The sequence below is a fragment of the Lipotes vexillifer genome, unplaced genomic scaffold (genome assembly GCF_000442215.2).
Source record: "Lipotes vexillifer unplaced genomic scaffold, Lipotes_vexillifer_v1.1 scaffold1393, whole genome shotgun sequence".
In the NCBI taxonomy this organism is placed as follows: Eukaryota; Metazoa; Chordata; class Mammalia; order Artiodactyla; family Lipotidae; genus Lipotes; species Lipotes vexillifer.
In genome coordinates this window covers 580,287-598,754 of record NW_006792736.1, presented here as the reverse complement: position 1 = coordinate 598,754, position 18,468 = coordinate 580,287, and the positions used below count along the sequence as shown (strand labels likewise).

General features: G+C 39.1%; 1 protein-coding gene and 1 pseudogene across 1 annotated transcript in view; both read left to right on the top strand.

Moving 5' to 3' along the window:
• The window catches only part of PPA2 (inorganic pyrophosphatase 2), an 85,864-nt gene that overhangs the window by 1,131 nt on the left and 66,265 nt on the right, over window positions 1–18,468 (top strand). Inside the window, exon 2 of the mRNA XM_007465889.1 lies at window positions 15,099–15,163. Coding sequence (XP_007465951.1) covers window positions 15,099–15,163 — 65 coding nt within the window. The remainder of the gene's footprint in view (window positions 1–15,098; window positions 15,164–18,468) is intronic.
• On the top strand, window positions 4,358–5,572 carry LOC103090435 (26S protease regulatory subunit 8 pseudogene; annotated as a pseudogene).

Sequence of the window (18,468 nt, the reverse complement as noted above, 5' to 3'; positions counted from 1 at the left end):
CCTCCCCCCTCCCCTCCCAGTGGATGTAACAAAACTTCTGCCGAGAGCCGCCCACGAGGCGGGACTTCGGAGATGACAGGTCCAGCGGTTCTTTTTCAGGGCGGGGACTCTGATGAAGGGTCTCCCAGCGACGTGAACTTATACTCCCGAGTTTGCACCTTGAATGCGATCCACGATCAAGAGCCTCGCTGGTTGCAAAGTAGCTCATTCTCCTCTGCAAACTGAGCAAACCCAAAGGGCGAAGCGACTTGGGGCACTGACCTGGCCGACTAAGATGGGAAAACACCCAGGTCTCCATTATTCTCATTTTTCTTTGCGCCCCGGTATTTCACTGTGTAGGTTAGCTATGATGTGAAATAGCCAGGTTGGTTGAGTTGCTTTCATGCCTCATGATTTCAGAGCCCCGAGGGGAGTAGTACCTTTTTTTCTGTAAAGTCGACCTTGCCTTATCGCCCACCTATTAGGAACACCAGCTCTCAGGTAGAAAGGAACCATTAACAAGAAGACCCAAATTTCTGAACGGATTGTTCCACAAGGTTACAAAGCAATGGTTTGAGGAACAGCTTTCCATAGAAACAGTGTTACAAAATGGCAGTTAGGTTTTTAAGTAGATAAAAGCTGTCTAACTCATAAAATGGTGAAAGTAATATAGTAATAAATGATTGACCAAAAAGTCAATAAAGATTTATAAAATGTTCTGGACACTGTTAGGTGTGGCACTGAGGAAATTTTAGTTATGGGCCCTGACCTCAAGAGATTGGTAATATCAATATAATTAATTAAGGAAAGTTTAAGAACACTAAAAAATTCAAATAAAATTATTTGAATGTTGGCTGAGAAAAAATAGTCTTGAGGATCCTGGAGCATATGGTGTAAACCACTGAGCACTGACTTTGGCATGGGGAGTCCTAGGCCTTGGTTCTCGCTCTGCTGTAACTCACTGTGTGCTGATTGGCCAGGTGATGGCTTCATTTCTTACATGTTCAGTTTCTTTAGCTGTAAAATGAAGCAGTTGACCTACCAGTGATCTTAAAGGTCCTTCTTAGTGCTGATAGTCCTTGGAGACATTGGATGAATAATAGATACTCTTAACATTATCTATTGGGGCCGGGCCTCTGTTAGGTATTTTTGAGGCTGTATTGGCCTCTCGCTATGGTTTGTTTCTTTAGCTGCAAGTGTATTTCAGACTCACGATTTTCTTTAACTGGAATGCCACAAATAAAATACATATATATTTTTTTCACTCAGTTGGAACAAATGACAGAAAAGAAGAAAAAAGGTTTTACTGAGGTAAATGGGTAGAAATTGGAAGAAAGGAGAATGTGGTTTGGGGGAGGGGCCAGGTGGTGAGATAGTCACTGGAAGGTATTGTTGGGTTGAACAATTCCTGAACTAAACGGCAGATGGCATCCTTGGCCCAAGACTGTTTACTGCCTGCTGGAAGGGGTAGGACAAAGTGAAAGGAAGCCCCTTTAGGATTAAGGGGTAAGGGGTAAGAATGAACAATTTGCTTTTTATAAAGGTGGTCACAAATTGTATATTTTATACTCTGGCAGTATCTATGTGCAGTAGTATGGTGCAGTTCGCTCCCTTCAAAGAAGAACATGAATGTAGCACTACTTGGCTGAAAAGTTTTATTTAGCATTATTACAGTGGAATCATTTCCCACATTTCCAAATATATCCCAAGCCTCTGAAATACGAGTGCAGTTGGGAGGTAGATTTTTTGGCATTTCATTTCTGTAAATGGTTCTCTTTACCATCATTCAGCAGAATTAGAATAAATGATAGATGCAGTACTTTTCCTTTTAATTGGTGTTGAACTTTGTGGGAACAGTATTGAAGTGAGACAGGGTGACAGAGGGGAAAAAACATCCTGGTGGGAATCATGAGGCCTCCTGGCCCTGTAATTAACTTTTTGTGTGGCGTTGCATGAGTAATTGAACCTCTCTGTAATTCATTTTATTAAACCATGGAAAGAGGAGATTGGACTTGATCATTTCCAAACTGCTTAGTTGAGCACAAACATCCCATGGTATGTTACTAGGCTTTCTTTAAAGGAAGAGCTTCATGGTTTAATAAATTAGCAAAACACTTCTCATTTTATCACCTTGGGGAGTCACAATGTGCATATTAAAGTTGTTGGAAATTCTTATGTAAAGTAACTTGTCCCAAACTTTTGAATCCAAGAGCCCCTGTTTATCAGAACATTTGTTGACATCTTAGGAACTCTAGAGTTTGATGGAATTCTATTTGAGAAGCATTGGGTTCTACACTAATAGTCAAAACACTTAGGTTGTAGCCCTGGCTTGACTATTTTAGGCATCACTTGACATCCCTTAGCTCTGTTTCTCCATCTGTAAAATGGGGATAGCACTGATGATTTTATAGAATTGCTGTGGCAGTTAAATGAGACCATGCTTGTAAAGACTATCACTGTCTCACACATGGCACATGGTTAATGTTTAATATGAATTATTTCTTTTTCCCTTTTGACTTTAAGACCAAAATTCTTGTTACGTTTTGTGACGGATGAGAACAATGGGATATGGATAGAATTGCATACTTTGAGTAAGTCCTGATTTATTAATTCCAAGTCTTAGAGTTTTCATGGGTACCGACTTGCAGTCTTTTGAATTTGTTGTGAAATCATAACGAAGTAAGACTTGTTCATATGGGACCAAAGACATAGCACTGCATGCCAATATTCTTTGGTAGTCTACATGTTTTTGTTTTGTTAATAACTTGAAAATTCATTATTTTAGATTTTTTAACTTTTCCTAAAGGATGAGGAGAAGCTACACTTTTCATAGTTTGGATTTTTTTTTTTTTTTTTTTTACTATGGGATAGGTGACTGGTTCACTTAGAGAAATAGTGCTGTAGATAATTCAGATCGCTTTTATTTAGTGTGAGAACGAATCATGCAGTTCTTTAACAATGAATTTGTTTTATCATTTGTAGTAAGACTATGCTTATGTTGAAATTACTATATGTTTTGTTTTTTAAGTATGTCATTTGAATAGTAGGAGGAATCTGCCATTGAATGTACCACACATTTGGACTTAATAAAATTTACTGAATTACATGAAACATGTGTTTGAGTCTTAAATATGAGTTCCTGTAACTTTTTTTTTTTATTTGGCCCATATCATAAAACTTGAATTGACACAGTAGATGATAATGGTTATTGTGTGGATATAGAAATGTTAGTTATATTTATTTGGTTTTTGTCATTGCTACAGCTTCCAATAAGAATCTCTATAAATACTTTTAGTAATGATACGTAATAGTATGTTGGTACTTAGCATACATGTAACTATTTGATGTGTATAACATATATAAGCAGGTATAAGTTTTGCAGTCCATTCAGTTTCCTCACTTGCTAATACAAGTAATAAACTTTCATCCTGATACAACTTGCTGTTATAAGAGAAAAACATATAGATTACTTACAAAATGATAGAATAAAATCTCATTTCAGTCCGGTCGAAGGGAAAGTTTTGACACTATTTGGCAATGTCTAATGTATGTTGATGGGCCTGATAGAATTCATTAGCTTATGCCCAGTAGGTGTGTAGTCTGAGTTTTGACAAAGTGAAATACCAAAACAAGATGGTAGGGTGACTACAGTTGTTTGTCTTATCTCCCTCCTCATAAATATCCTATTAAAGTGATAGTAGGTGGATAAAAAGGATAACCCTGAAACAACAAATAAGAAGGAGCCATCAGAGCCGGTGATTTCAAGATATTTGTAAAGGAAGAAAAGCAGATGGAGATGTGGTTATTGATGAAGCAGCACGGAGGCAGTCCCAGCTGAAGTCTGTGTGCTGAGGGGGCTGTAGTTTCGGAAGAAGCTGAACTGCTTTGCAGAACCTTAGAGAGTTTGTGGACATGTTGATGTCAGATAGGAGAGAGTGAGAGACATGTGGAGCCTGACACAAGGGGGAGCAGTTTAAGTTTTATCATGGAATAGCACACAGATGTTTCCCACGCAGGCCTGGGGCTTAGGCGATGTGCTGGTTCCTTCTGCAGAAATTGAAGAAGGTGTTTGGAGGTCAGTAGCCCAACCCGATGGTGTTGCTGCTCAGCAGAGCTCTGGGCTCTGTGATGTTTAGGGAACGCCCCGGTGTCACAGCCAGCTTCTTAGCCACACATCTCCGAGGGAAGCTGGCCATTCAACAAGCCTCTCTGCATGCACATCAGTCTTTTCTAGCCTCTTACTAAATATAAACCAAATTGTCAGGGATCACTTTCAGCCAGGTTTTCATCCTCTGTCTGCCAAACCGCTTTGCCAAAAGGTGTCCTCGGCCTGGTGCCATGGCGGTTCTGATGCCCGCGGTCTCTGCGGAGAGGGAAGATGGCGCTTGATGGACCAGAACAGATGGAGCTGGAAGAGGGGAAGGCAGGCAGTGGACTCCGCCAATATTATCTGTCCAAGATTGAAGAACTCCAGCTGATTGTGAATGATAAAAGCCAAAATCTCTGGAGGCTGCAGGCACAGAGGAATGAGATTAATGCAAAAGTTCGCCTGTTGCGGGAAGAGCTACAGCTGCTGTAGGAAAAGGGCTTCTATGTGGGGGAAGTAGTCGGGACCATGGATAAGAAGAAAGTGTTGGTTAAGGTACATCCTGAGGGCAAGTTTGTCGTCGACGTGGACAAGAACATCGACATCAGTGATGTGACACCCAATTGCCGGGTGGCTCTCAGAAATGACAGCTACACTCTGCACAAGATCCTACCCAGCAAGGTAGACCCACTGGTGTCACTGATGATGGTGGAGAAGGTGCCAGATTCAACTTAAGAGGTGATTGGTGGACAAGCAGATCAAGGAGATCAAAGAAGTGATCAAGCTGCCCGTTAAGCATCCTGAACTCTTAGAAACGCTGGGCATCGCACAGCCCAAGGGAGTGCTGCCGTAGGGACCCACAGGCACTGGGAAGACACTGTTGGCCCGGGCTGTGACTCATCATACAGACTATACCTTCATTCGTGTCTCTGGCTCTGAATTGGTACGGAAATTCATTGCGGAAGGAGCAAGAATGGTGAGGGAGCTGTTTGTTATGGCCCGAGAACACGTTCCATCTATCACCTTCATGGATGAAATTGACTCCATCGGCTCCTCACGGCTGGAGGGAGGCTCCAGAGGGGCCAGTGAAGTCCAGCGCACGAAGCTGGAGCTGCTCAACCAGCTGGATGGCTTCGAGGCCACCAAGAATATCAAGGTCATCATGGCGACTAATAGGATTGATATCCTGGGCTTGGCACTGCAACACCCAGGGTGCATCGACAGAAAAATTGAATTCCCACCCCCAACGAGGAGGCCCGGCTGGATATTTTGAAGATCCATTCTTGGAAAATGAACCTGACCCAGGGGATCAACCTGAGAAAAATTGCTGAGCTCATGCCAGGAGCGTCAGGGGCTGAAGTGAAGGGTGTGTGCACTGAAGCCAGCTTGTACTCACTGCGGGAGTGATGAGTCCACGTCACCCAGGAGGACTTGGAGATGGCAGTAGCCAAGGTCATTTAAAAGGAGAGTGAGCAAAGCATGTCCATCAAGAAGCTATGGAAGTGAGGCAGATATCCTTTGTGTGGATCCCTCAAATAAAGCTCTGTAGGACAGGAAAAGAAAAAAAAAAAAGGTGACCTCCATGTGGCAAATTTAATGATCAATTTAAAATTCTCATCTCATGTGAATTCTCAACAGTATTTTCACAATGAAGCCCTCTTTCTTCCTTGAAATGTTTTCTTTTTCCTTCTGGGATGGTGCTTTTATCTTCTTTTGATGGCTTCTCCTTCAGCAGTCTCCCTTGTTGGATCCTCTGATCTGAACTCTAACCTTTGAAACGGCCCAGGACTCAGTTCTTAGCCCACTTATCTATCTGTTCTCTCTCTAGAGCAGGGGCTGGCAAGCCCTTTCTGAAAAGGGCCAGATAGTAAATAGTTTAGGCTTTGCAAAACCTGTGGTTTCTTACAACTACTTATCTCTGCGTTGCAGGGCAAAAGCAACCAGAGAGTAAAAGTATGGGTATGGCTTTTGTTCCAACAAAAGGTTATTTATAAAAATAACAACAGGCCATGTGCTGGCTTTGGCCCATGGTCTGGAGTTGCTGTTGTTGCTTTTGCTGTAGATGATCCCATCCAGTCCTGTAGCTTGAGATACCATCTATGCCTCCCAGATGTGTAACATTAGCCCTAGTCTCTTCTTGAGCTCAAGATTTACAGATGCAGTAAATGTACTCTGTATTTCCACTGAAATGTCTAAGAAGCATCTCAAGGTTAACGTATACAAAACAGAGCTCCTGGTCCCCTACCCCCACCCAACTATTTCTTTCTGTCTTCTCACCTATAAGCAGTAACTTAGGAATCACTGTTGTGGCCACCACTACTCTTAGCCCATATCTAGTTCATTAGTTTCTCCCTTCAGTCCAGCTTTTGAAATGTATGCAGAAGACAGTTCTCTCCACTCCCACCCTTGCCACTATATCCATGTCACCATTGTCTTTCACTTGACCAATTGCAGTAGCCTCCTGATTCTTCACCTTGCCTCCACCATTGTCCCCTGAAGTCTGCTTTCCACCAGAAGTCATCTTGATTCTTTAATATGTAAGTCTGGTCATGCCAGGTTCTGCTCCTCGTATACAAGTTCCTGTGTGGCCTGATACTGGGCTTCCCCTCTGAATTCATTGCTTACCACTCTTCCTTTTGATCACTGTGCTCCAGCCATCCTGGCCTCCTGGCCGTTTCTCAGACATGCCGTGCATATTCTTGCCTCTGAGCTTGCTCTGCATGCAGTATTCCTGTCTGGATGTCTGCTTGACTCAACGTCCTCACTTCATTCAGCTCTGTGCTGAAGTGTTACCTATCAGAGATATCTTCCCTGGCATTTCCATATTTCTCTTTTTCCCTCTTTTCTTGCCCTGTACCTGATAGAGTTAAAAACATCTTCGTTGCTCCTGTACATCGCCTCCCCCACCAGAATATAAATTCCGTAAAAGCAAGGAATTTATATACCTCGTACCTAAAACAGTGCTTGGGTTACTGTATGTGTTCAGTATATATTTACTGAATGAATGATTTTAAGAAAACCTCATAAGCTAAATGGGAAAAAAAGAAAGTAGAAAGAGAACTTGAATTTTTCAAAGTCTCATGGGTGTCCTCTGAGATTTCAGAAGCGATGGCTCCCATTAAGAAGGAAGAGGAGGCTGTTATGAAAAGGCAATCAAAGAACAAGAACTCTTGGAAATTGAAAATGTGATTGTTAAGTGTAGTGGGCTGAATGGTGTTCTGTTGTTTTAAGCCACCAAGTGTGTGCTAATTTGGTATAGCAGTCCTAGAAGGCTGATACAGAGAAGTTAGAACATAAGGTAAAGAAATCTACCAGAAAGTAGAACAAAATGAGACAACAAAAAAATGAGGAAGAAAGAAGAGACATAGAGATTTAATCTAGGAAGTCTAACATTTGGCTAATATGAGTTCCAGAAAAAAAAGAACAGACAAAACGAAGAAGAATTTTCAAAGGAATAGTGGGAGAGATCTAAGAATTTAAGTACCCAAGTGCTCTGAGTCCCAGACACTTTCTTGTGAAATCTCTGAAAACTGAAGCTTTTATAAAGGAGACCCTAAAAGTCCCTGGGGTTGGGGTCGGGGGTGGGGAGGGAGAACAGGTCACCTGCAGAGGACTGAGAATCAAACTGGTATCTGACTTACCCAGCAGTGCTGAAAGCTCAGCAACTGGAGTAATGCCTCTGAAATTCTGAGAAAATGATTTTCCTCCTAGAATTTACCCAGGCAACCATTAATCTAGGGTAAAGACTGAATCAAGATGTTTCAGACGTTTAAGGACTTGGGAAATTTACCTCCCATGCATCCTTTCTTACACAACACAAGTTAGGGATATGCTTCTGCAAAACATGTAAGTAAACCAAAAAAGGTGAATGCATGGGATCCAGAAAACAGATCTAAGCTGGAAACCAACAAAGCAGAGTCTAAGGGTGCCAAGAAAACTTCCAATCCAGATTGCAACAGGAAGAAAGAGTTTTCCAAAGGGAGCTACTTGGGTAGAGAGAGAATTCCATAGTTTTTATGGAAGCTGTGAGACATTTGAATAATTGATAGATATGGTTATGACTGACAATGGAAGGAAGAAAATGAGAAGCACAAGTCATAGAAGCTGAACAAGAAAGGAAATTTATTTATGATGTTCTACCTGGCCAAAAATCAACACACAGACAGTGTTTCTTAAACTTGCCCGACTATATGAATTATTTGGGGGTGCTTGCTAATAATACAGATATCCAGATTTCTCTCCTTAAGATTCTGATTAGATATGAGGGTCCAGAGATCTGTTTAACAAGTAATTCAGGTTTTGCTTAATCTTAGGAAATATACTAACAGGAAAAGCATAGAAAACTCAGTGTGATTATAGAACATTTTATGAGCCTTGAAAAAATAAAAGTGCAGAAGATAAAATTAGAAGAGAGAAGGATGAAGAAAGAGGTAAAAAGCCAGTTAGCTGTCAAGAAATACTGTATATGTTTGGTGGAGCAAGAATAAAGCTGTGAAGTATTAAGATTGGCCAATAGAAAATTTAAAGGGAAAGGTTGGGGTCAAATAAACTAAACTTACCTCTCAGAGCTGAAATCAGTAGACAATATTCTAAAATTGTAAATTAAAAACTAACCATATAAATATATTATTTAGGGAAATGAAGATAACATCTAGATCTAAAGTAAGTTAAGGAGGCCTAGGTGGGTTGCTCTAGAGTGGAGCTGGATTGGAGAGAGGTGGGGACTTCTTTTAACCATGCACATGCATTGCTTTGTTTAAACAACAACAAAATAGATATTTATAAAAGTAAATTGGCAACGACTTGGTTTCAATTGTAAAGAAGCAACCAGTCTGAGCTACAGATAATGAAGTTCAAACTTAAGATTTATCGCTAGTTTACTCTGAGGCTCTAAGAAAGGGCTGTTTCTAATCTGTGCTTCAGCTGTATCTTTACAAGGTGATTACCACAGTGCTTGCTGCGTGTACCGTGTCTCTCTGTCTATGCCTCATAGGTATAATATGGATGACCCTGTTCATTTTGTAGTTGATCAGGATAGGTAGTACAGGTTTCTCCACTATCCAGAAAGGGAGCAGTCCTGTGAAACCATTCGTAAGCCGAAATGGCATAAAGCAAAGAAGCAATACCTTAAGATACATCTTGTTAATGAATGCACAAAATAAATGGAGAGAAAGCACGGGTGCTCACAGACACAGTTCAAAGCTATGGCAGCTTGCTGCTGAGATGATGAGTATATAGTTCCCAGGGAAGGAGCTTGGCTGGGCCACTCTCACTGCTCAGGGGTGCTCGCTGCCTCTAAAACAGCTGCTGAAAAACACACCGAATGCTGTTTTCAATTTTTGCCTTTTTTGCTAACAGTGAAAATCCTCTGAGGATTTCTTTCTGTTAGCAAAAGCAGGTACTAATGTAGGTCTTTGGTAAAAGTGAAGTGGCGTAAAGCGAACTTTTCAAAAAGCAGTGGATACCTGTACCTATCTTTAAATCCAGCTTTAGAGAATCTTAATACCCTTTAAGTGGAGCCTAACAGCATACTTATAGCACTGACTCTAGAAAACTTTTAATGGTTTCTCATCCTTCCTTGTGTGTTAGGTCAATGGTTAGCTTTCTAATTGTGCCAAGAGGACTCCTTTGTTTTTAAATTTACAGGATGATGCTGATCCTGATAACATGTAGTACTCGCCCTGTCTTATCGGTGGGCATTGCTCACATTTTAGCACTTTTGTATTCTGGTATCTAGTATGTTGCCTTTTACATAGTACTAAATTGTATCTTGCTTAACTGAAGAAAATTGAGAAAATTAAGTTTCAGAGAAATCGAGTGACTTAATCAGGCTCAGCAAATAACATGGCAGATTCTTGGCCTCTGTATTCATTGCTTCTGTGCAAATTTATTGGTATGTTGCTCATCAAAGCATTATGATTATCAGGTATCTAAGGCCCTATTTTATTTTCCCAGAAATTATTCTCTTTTTCTTTATTATTATGTTTTTATTTAAACTATTTCATGATCCAAATGGCTTCTAGTAGGTTTGGTTATCTGAGTCAGACCATTCACTTACATTTATATATATTTTTACCTTCCAAAATGGCAATTAGAAAACAATTTTAACGTATATATTGGCATTACCTTAGTGTTTGAATATATTTAGATGTCAATTTAAAGAAAGATATCTAAGCACGCTTCTCACAGATCTTTAGATTTTAGTGATCACAGCCTAGTCTAGTCCTGTTTTCCTCATACTTGAGTAGCATGTGCTCCTCTTAATATCTTAATAAGTTTGTTGGGGCTTGTCCCCAGTTAACGAGAGCTTTAGGGAAACTTAACACAAAATCAGTGTTCCAAAGGTATCATTTACCCTTAATTACAAAGGCATCCTAGCCATTCTGTCAAGTTTCCTGTACTTCATTAATTTTAATAACAAACTTTCCTGGTTTGTACAACTTCCTGAATTCTTAGAGCTGAGATTATTGTTAATTTCCATCACAATGATAGGTTCCAAATGTAACAACTGAAGTAATATGCTAAAGGATTACATCTTTCTTCTCTTCAAAATTCTACCTTATCTTTGTGACTTAAAGTGGAGAAAAGGATCACAGATCGTTGATTGTTATTTGGAATAAGTGCTTCTATTTATATGTTAATATACTATATTTTTCTTAATTGCCGGTTTTTTTTTTTTGGCTCCATATATACTTATTTTAAAAATTACATAGGATAAAATTCACTCTTTTTTTTGGTGAACAGTTCTGAGTTTTAGTAGAAATATAGATTCATTTAAACATCATCACAATCATGATACAGAACAGTCTATCACTCCCCAAAATTTCCTGCGGCCCCTCTTTCAAGTCAACTCCACCCTCTACCCTCAACCTCTGGCAACCACTGGTCTGGTCTTTATCCCTATAGTTTTGCCTTTTCCAGATGTCATCTAAATGGAATTGTTTGAGTCTAGCTTCTTTCACTTAGCACATTACATTTTAGATTTTTTCATTTTCTTGTGTGTATCAATAGTCCACTCCTTTTTATTGTGGACTAATATACTATTCTGTAAAGTGCCATTGTGTGGGTGTAACAGAGTTTGTTTATCCATTTACCAATTGGACATTGGGGTTACTTCCAGTTTTTGTGGTTATTGAGTAAAGCCACTATAAACATACACTTAGAAGTTTTTGTGCAGACATAAGTTTTCATTTTTTCCTGGTTAAGTACTTAATAGTAGGATTTCTGGGTCATATGTTTAACTTTATAAGAAACTGCCAAACTGTTTTCCAAAGTTGCTGTACCATTTTCATTTCCTACCACTACATTTTATTTTAATAAAAAATATGTAAATGTGACCCACTTAAGTACCCTTGTTGTTTATAGAAAAGTAAATAATCAAGCAACAAACTGATAATTTTGTTCTTTCTGTTCTTGTGTTGCTCATAGAAGACTTTAAAATCAGGCACAGAATTTGAAATTTGATGTGGTATGCAAAAGAGAAGATTTTTTTTTTTCAAGATGCATCCTTTTTAACTGATCTTTATAGATCATAGTGAGTTGTATACCCTTTGCCACTTGTGTGCTTTTTCTCATCTTTATCCTACTTTGTGCACCGTGGTCCTTCATGAGTTACCTTGTTGCTAGGGTGGGAAGAGAAAAATTACATTAACAGCTTGTACAGAAAAATGAAATAGTAATAGAGGTATTTGCTCAGCAAATATTTACTGAATGCCTACTAAGTGCTGGAAACTTTTCTGGATGCTGGGAATCCAGTAGAGAGCATAACAGAGCAAGCAACAACAAACAACAACAAAATCTCCTTCAAGAACTTTATTGATAAGTGCTGAGGAAAACTCACACAGCATGAGAAGAGGAAATAAAATTTTGGTGGAGTGGAGTCCATTATTAAGTTATATACTTCTAATTTTATTGGACCGAAGCCATGGCTTGTTTTTTGTTTGTTTATTTAAATAAACTTTATTTTGGAATAGTTTTAGATCTGGCAAGGTTGCAACAGTAGTACAGAATTTCAGTATATCTCTTACCACGTTTTCCCTAACATTAACATCTTTCATTACCACTGTACATTTGTCAAAGCTAAGAAACCAACATTGGTACATACTATTAACTCCACGTTTTATTTGGATGTCACTGGTTTTTCCACTAATGTCATTTTTCTGTCCCATGATCCAATTCAGGGTACCACATTACATTTAGTCATTATATTTCCTTAGTCTCCTCTAATCTGACAACTTCTCAGTCGTTCCTTATTTTTTGTTTTCTAATGACCTTGAAATTTATGAACAGTATTGGTTAGGTATTTTGTAGAATGTCCCTCAGTTTGGGTGTGTCTGATGTCTTTCTCACGATGAGACTGGAGTTCTGGGTTTGGGGGAAGAATACGACAGAAGTGAAGTACCCTTCTCATCATGGCATATCAGGAGGTACACGCTATGAACATGACTGGTGATATTAACCTTGATCACTTGGTTAAGGGTACTGCTTGTCAAGCGTTCTGCACTGAAATGTTTTTCCCCTTCCATCCTCTGTTCTTTGGAAGTGAGCCACTAAGTCTAGTCCACAACTGGGGGAACAGGGTAGCTTTACTTCTTGGAGGGGAGGACATCTACATATATTGTTTAGAATTTTTCTGAAAGTAAGATTCGTCTCTTACCCCTCATTTATTTGTTTATACAATCATTTATTTGTATTACTGTGGACTCATGTATATTTATTGTATACTTTGGGTTATGATTCAATACAGGCATACCTTATTTTATTGCACTTTGTTGTACTTCGAAGATATTGTTGTTATTTACAAATAGTTTTGTGGCAACACTGTGTTGTACAAGTCTGTTGGTGCCAATTCCCAGCGGCATTTGCTCATTCGGTGTCTCTGTGTCACATTTTCATAGTTCTTGCAATATTTGTTATAGTGATATATGATCAGTGATCTTTGGTTTTACCAGTACGACTCACTGAAGGCTCAGATGATGGTTGGTGTTTTTTTAGCAATAAAGTATTTTTTAATTAAGGTATATATATTGTTTTCTAAGATATATTGTTGCACACTTAAAAGACTACAGTGTAATATAAACATAACTTATATGCACTGTGAAACCAAAAATTTGTGTGACTTGCCTCATTGTGTTATTCACTTTATTACAGTGGTCTGAAACCAAGCCCACAGGATCTCCAAGGTTTGCCCATACCCATCATTTATTTTGGCGCTCAACTTGTTCTAGCTTTGGCCTTTGGGAACTCTTTGAGGTTGGCTCCATTTCCCTTTGACATACCTCCAGCTTTTTGTTTTGAGCACTTGGTTGGTTTCTGGTAGTACAGGATATTCCAGGCTCATCTTGTATATTCTTTGCCCCAGCCTTAGAATCAGCCCATTCTTCAAGAATCCCTAGTTGTTTTCATTGGAGAATGGTATTTAGAAGACAAGATTTGGGTGATAGGTATACTCATTGCTACTGGAGTGTCAGCCAGTCCTCATTTTATTTATTAAGATATTTTTAAAGTTTGAATTTGAAAATTATACCAAAGAAGTAGCAGGCCAGAAGTAGAACATACCCTGACTTAAGAAATTGCAAAGTGAAAATTTTCTATGGCTGCATTAAGCCCAGCTTTTGGAAACATGCATTCCAACAAAAGTATGCATTGGGTTATTGTATTTTGTTTAAATAATATATACTTTTTTTTTTTTTTTTTTTTTTTTTTTGTAGGTTTGGTAACTTGAAATCTGAATTAAAAATAGGAATTAGTGTCTATGCGGGCCTCTCACTGTTGTGGCCTTTCCCGTTGCGAAGCACAGGCTCCGGACGCGCAGGCCCAGCGGCCATGGCTCACGGGCCCAGCCGCTCCGCGGCACGTGGGATCCTCCCAGACCAGGGCACGAACCCGCCTCCCCTGCATCGGCAGGCGGACTCTCAACCACTGCGCCACCAGGGAAGCCCATAAATAATATATACTTTTAAAGGTATTTTATATATACATTTCAGTATGCAATGAGGACAAAATAGTTTCTGTTATTGAAATTTTTGTTTTAAGCTTACCTTAATATTAGCATCCTTATCACTTTGAGTGGAACAAATGATTCGTTTCTTTTAACTCGGTAGGACCTTTAATCCTTTGTTCATGTAAATTGTAGGTAGAAATTAGGAATTCTATTGCTAGGTTTCTCTTGGGAAAATTGACATCAGTTTTAGTCCATTTCACTTATTAATCAGTCTCTTTTCGAAAGTGAGATTTTTCATATTTGGGGTTTTAGTCTAATTTAGACATATTTTGCTTTGGATGTTTAAGCCACAGGAATAAGTAAATGGTTTCAGCAACTCAAGTATGGTTGATTTGGTGTGTACAGCAGTCCCACTTGTCTGTGGTTTTGCTTTTCACAGTTTCAATTACCCTTGGTCATATGTGGTCTGAAAATATTAAATGGAAAATTCCAGAAGTAAATATTTCATAAGTTTTAAATTGTGTGCTGCACTATTCTGAGTAGTGTGATGAAATCTGGTGCTGTTCTGTTTTGTCCTGCCTCGTCCCTGTCTTGGGCATGAGTCATACCTTTGTCCAGCCTTAGTAGATATCTCGGTTGTCAGACCCACTGCCCAGGCACCACAGAGCTTGTGTTCAGGTAACCCTTATTTTCCTTAATAATGGCTCCAAAGCGCAAGAGTAGGGATGCTGGCAATTCGGATATTCTCTTACTGTGCCTAATTTATAAATTAAACTTTATCATAGGTATGTGTGTATAGGAAAAAAAAAAACATATGTAGGGTTACTATCCACAGCTTCAGGCATCCATTGGGGTCTTGGAATGTATCCCCCGAAGATAAGGGGGGACTACTGTTTTTCTCTTTTCGTCATCTGATTGGAGCAAGTTTTAAAAGTTGAATTAAACTTTAAATTGGGAGTTAAAGTTAATTTTGAAAAAAACCCATTAAAAACGTGTTTAAAATTTAAAAGTGGGTAAGAGTATAATTGCTCTAAAGAACAAGATAGTCCATTGCTTTAATTCTGTGTTTTTGTTTATTTTCCTTTGCAGAGAATGTAGCTGGTCACTACATTTCCCCCTTCCATGATATTCCTCTGAAGGCGGACTCTGAAGAGGTATTGTTTTAACTTGTTTGGGGCATGAAAATATGTACTTCTAGTATCACCATGAAATGCTTTTTGGAAGCATCTTGAAAGGAAAGAATGTGGTCGGAAGCTGAGAAGGGCAACAGAGTTATCATAACAGGATTATAAGCCTCCTTCGTGAATTAGAATTTGGATAAGAATAGGATTCTTCCAGGAGGACTTGAGGAGAAAGAGATGTTAGTAGTCGATAAAGCTTAGAATTTGGTCAGAAATAAAGATTTAAGGTATAGAATTTAAGAGGTTAACAAGAGGCTTATTTTAAGTAGTAGTAACAGTAGTAGTAGAAGTAATAACATTTGTGAATTATTTTGTTTGCTAGCCACCATGTGAACATATGCCATTTTATTTAATCCTTATGAGTTGCTATTATCATCTCTAAGGACACCGGAGCCGAAGGCATGTTATTGACTTGTCTAAGGTCACGCAGCTGGTAAGTGCCAGAACCAGGTTTTGAACTAGCATTTCTGACCACAGAGTTCATGCTCTTTAACTACTCTACGAGACAGATACTAGAAAGATAAAGTTGGGAAGATCGTAGTCTTTGAATAGTTATTCTTTTAGAACCTAAAATTACTTGACAGGTGTGAGGGTGGAAGGGATGTAAGTCAGGTCAGAGGGAGATCTGCTGCTGAAGGTGGAACTAAGAGGGGCTTGGAATATTGGAGGCTTCCGAGGACTCCCCTGACTAGCTGGTGAGATGGCATAATTGGCAGTGGATGTTAGTAGTCACCATGACGTTGGAAGTTCTTTTCTTGAAATCTGAGTAGTTACAATAATTGGCTGACTTCATCTGTTAAGTAAGTAACCAAGACTGTGTTCCTGGTTGAGATTCTATGGGGCTAGTTAGTGGGGTGGGGTTTTCTAGAACTGTGGGGAGATTGGTGTGAGGGCAGAGGCCAGTGAAGAAGTGGGAAGCTGCTTCAGGTGCAAGGCTGGTTTGACCTTTTTGGTGTTACCTCAGGGGCTGAATGTCAGGCATCATCCGAAGGTTCTGGAACTCTGGAGTAGGATTTATGCTGCCTTGCAGCCCTTCACAGGGCTGGACTGTCCATTAACAGTGGCAGCGGGGAGAATAATAGCAAAGATTTATTGAGTGTTTCTAGTGCGTAGCCAAGCACTGTGCCCAGAGCTTGACTTGAATTATTTCTTAATGTCCCGGGCTACTATTATCGTCCTTATTTTGTTAATGAGGTTAAGTACCTTGCTCGTGGTCACAAATCTAGTTTGCTGTGGAGGTGAGATTTGAACTTAGGTGCTCTAACTCCACAGACTGTATCTTTTTTTTTTTTTTAACATTTCTTCAGGCTTTATTTTAAATGGTAGCAGGTTTGAGGTCAAGAAGACAATAAGTGATGGTGACTTGATATAGTAAAAAAAAAAAAAGCAAAAGGAAAGGTATTTTATTCTAAACTATTATTTACAAACACATTTAAAACTATAGTCATTTCCTATAATGTCTGTAGAATTTTCTATAAATAATTTTCCCAGAAAGAGCAAGGAAAAGGATGCTCGGCAGCAGGGGTACCCTTTTCTACAAAGCCTGTATCTTAACTGCTCTTGTGTAATTCTTCTAGCTCATTACTTCTGAGGAGTATTCAGCTACAGGACAAGGAGTCCTGTAATCTGGAGAGAGAAGGAAACCAATGAGAGGGCAGAAAGAACTCCACAGTACTGTGTGTGTGTGAATGTGTGTATGTGTATGTGTGTGTGTCCATGTGTTTTGTTTTGTTTTGGCCAGTGAGCTATCCAACCTAGATACCTCACGTCTCCCCAAAATTCTCTTTGATTTTGGCCAAAAGTACATGCATTCATCTATTTATTTATTCATAGACTTATTCATTCAGTAAACAGTTACTGCATGCTTATTAGGAGCCTGACAGTATTCCAGGCACTAGAGTTGCAGTGGTAAATAAAGTGAATATAGTTCCCACTCAGCCAGAGGAGACTAACAACCTGAAAATAAACAAGTCAATCCGATAATGTTATGTGCTTGAAAACTAGAATAGGGTAAGGAGGGTAGGAGTGACTGGTGGGTGCTGCTTCAGGTGTAGTGTGACAAAATCTTTATACCTAATCACAATAACAATGATAATAATAATATTTGGAGGAATCATGTAGTAGGTAGAGGTGGAGGTGGAACAAAGAGTGGGCTTTAAACATCCCAGTGGGCATAATATTCTGCCTAAGGAGGATGGGTTTTGGGGAACATGAGATTTGAGGTTATGAAAAATTGAGGATAGGGCAGGACAAAGTATAACAGGCTATACTGGTGAATTCTGGGCCTTTTAGAGACTGGTACACACAGTGGTTATGTAAATAGGTTTCCCTGGTTCCCAGTCCTAATGGGTAGAATGGTTGCACCTTACACTTTGGGTGGTAGTATTTTAGAAACAGGAATAATGTTTCTGGGCCGACTTGGAATAATTGTTTTTCTGTTAGTTTTTGTTTCCTCCACTAGTTGTTTTGGTGTGTAAAAGTTACATATAATGTGTGAGCATTTGTGAATGGCATAATTTTTCTTCTCAACCCACCACACACTCTTAATTTAAAAGTGCTTGATGGAGGCATAGTAATCACACCTTGGTGGAAATCACAGGCAGGAGGTGCAGCCGAGTACTTTCATGGCTTGTTAGTCACACTCCCTGAAGTTTCATTTCCATAATGAAATGACTGTTTTAAGCATAGTCACTGGAAACCGCCAGTCTTTCCTGAAAGACTGAACAGAGCCTTTGCTTGTTTTATAAAAACTAGGAAAATATACTTGAAAGAGATTTAGCTTTTCTGATAATTTGTTTTATGAAACACTTTGATGCTCATGCACTGGGGAAGCAAATGCTGAGAGAAAAGTGAAGTGGGCATTTGGTGGATTCTCTGTTGAATCAGGTTCCTGGAAGCCTCTGTAGTGAAATGTTTATTCAATAGGCATATTTTCATTGCTCTGCAGTCAATGCAGCTGTATTCTTTCATGAAATATCACAATCATAAATACATTCTTTTTTAAATTGAAGTATAGTTGATTTACAGTGATTCAGGTGTACAGGAGTACAGTGATTCAGTTATATATATATATATATATATATATATATATATATATACACACACACACACACACACACACACAGACACACACAATATATATATATTCTTTTTCAGATTCTGTTCCATTATAGGTTATTACAAGATATTGAATATAGTTCCCTGTGCTATAGAGTAGGTCCTTGTTGTTTATTTTATGTATAGTAGTGTGTATCTGTTAATCCCAAATTCCCAATTTA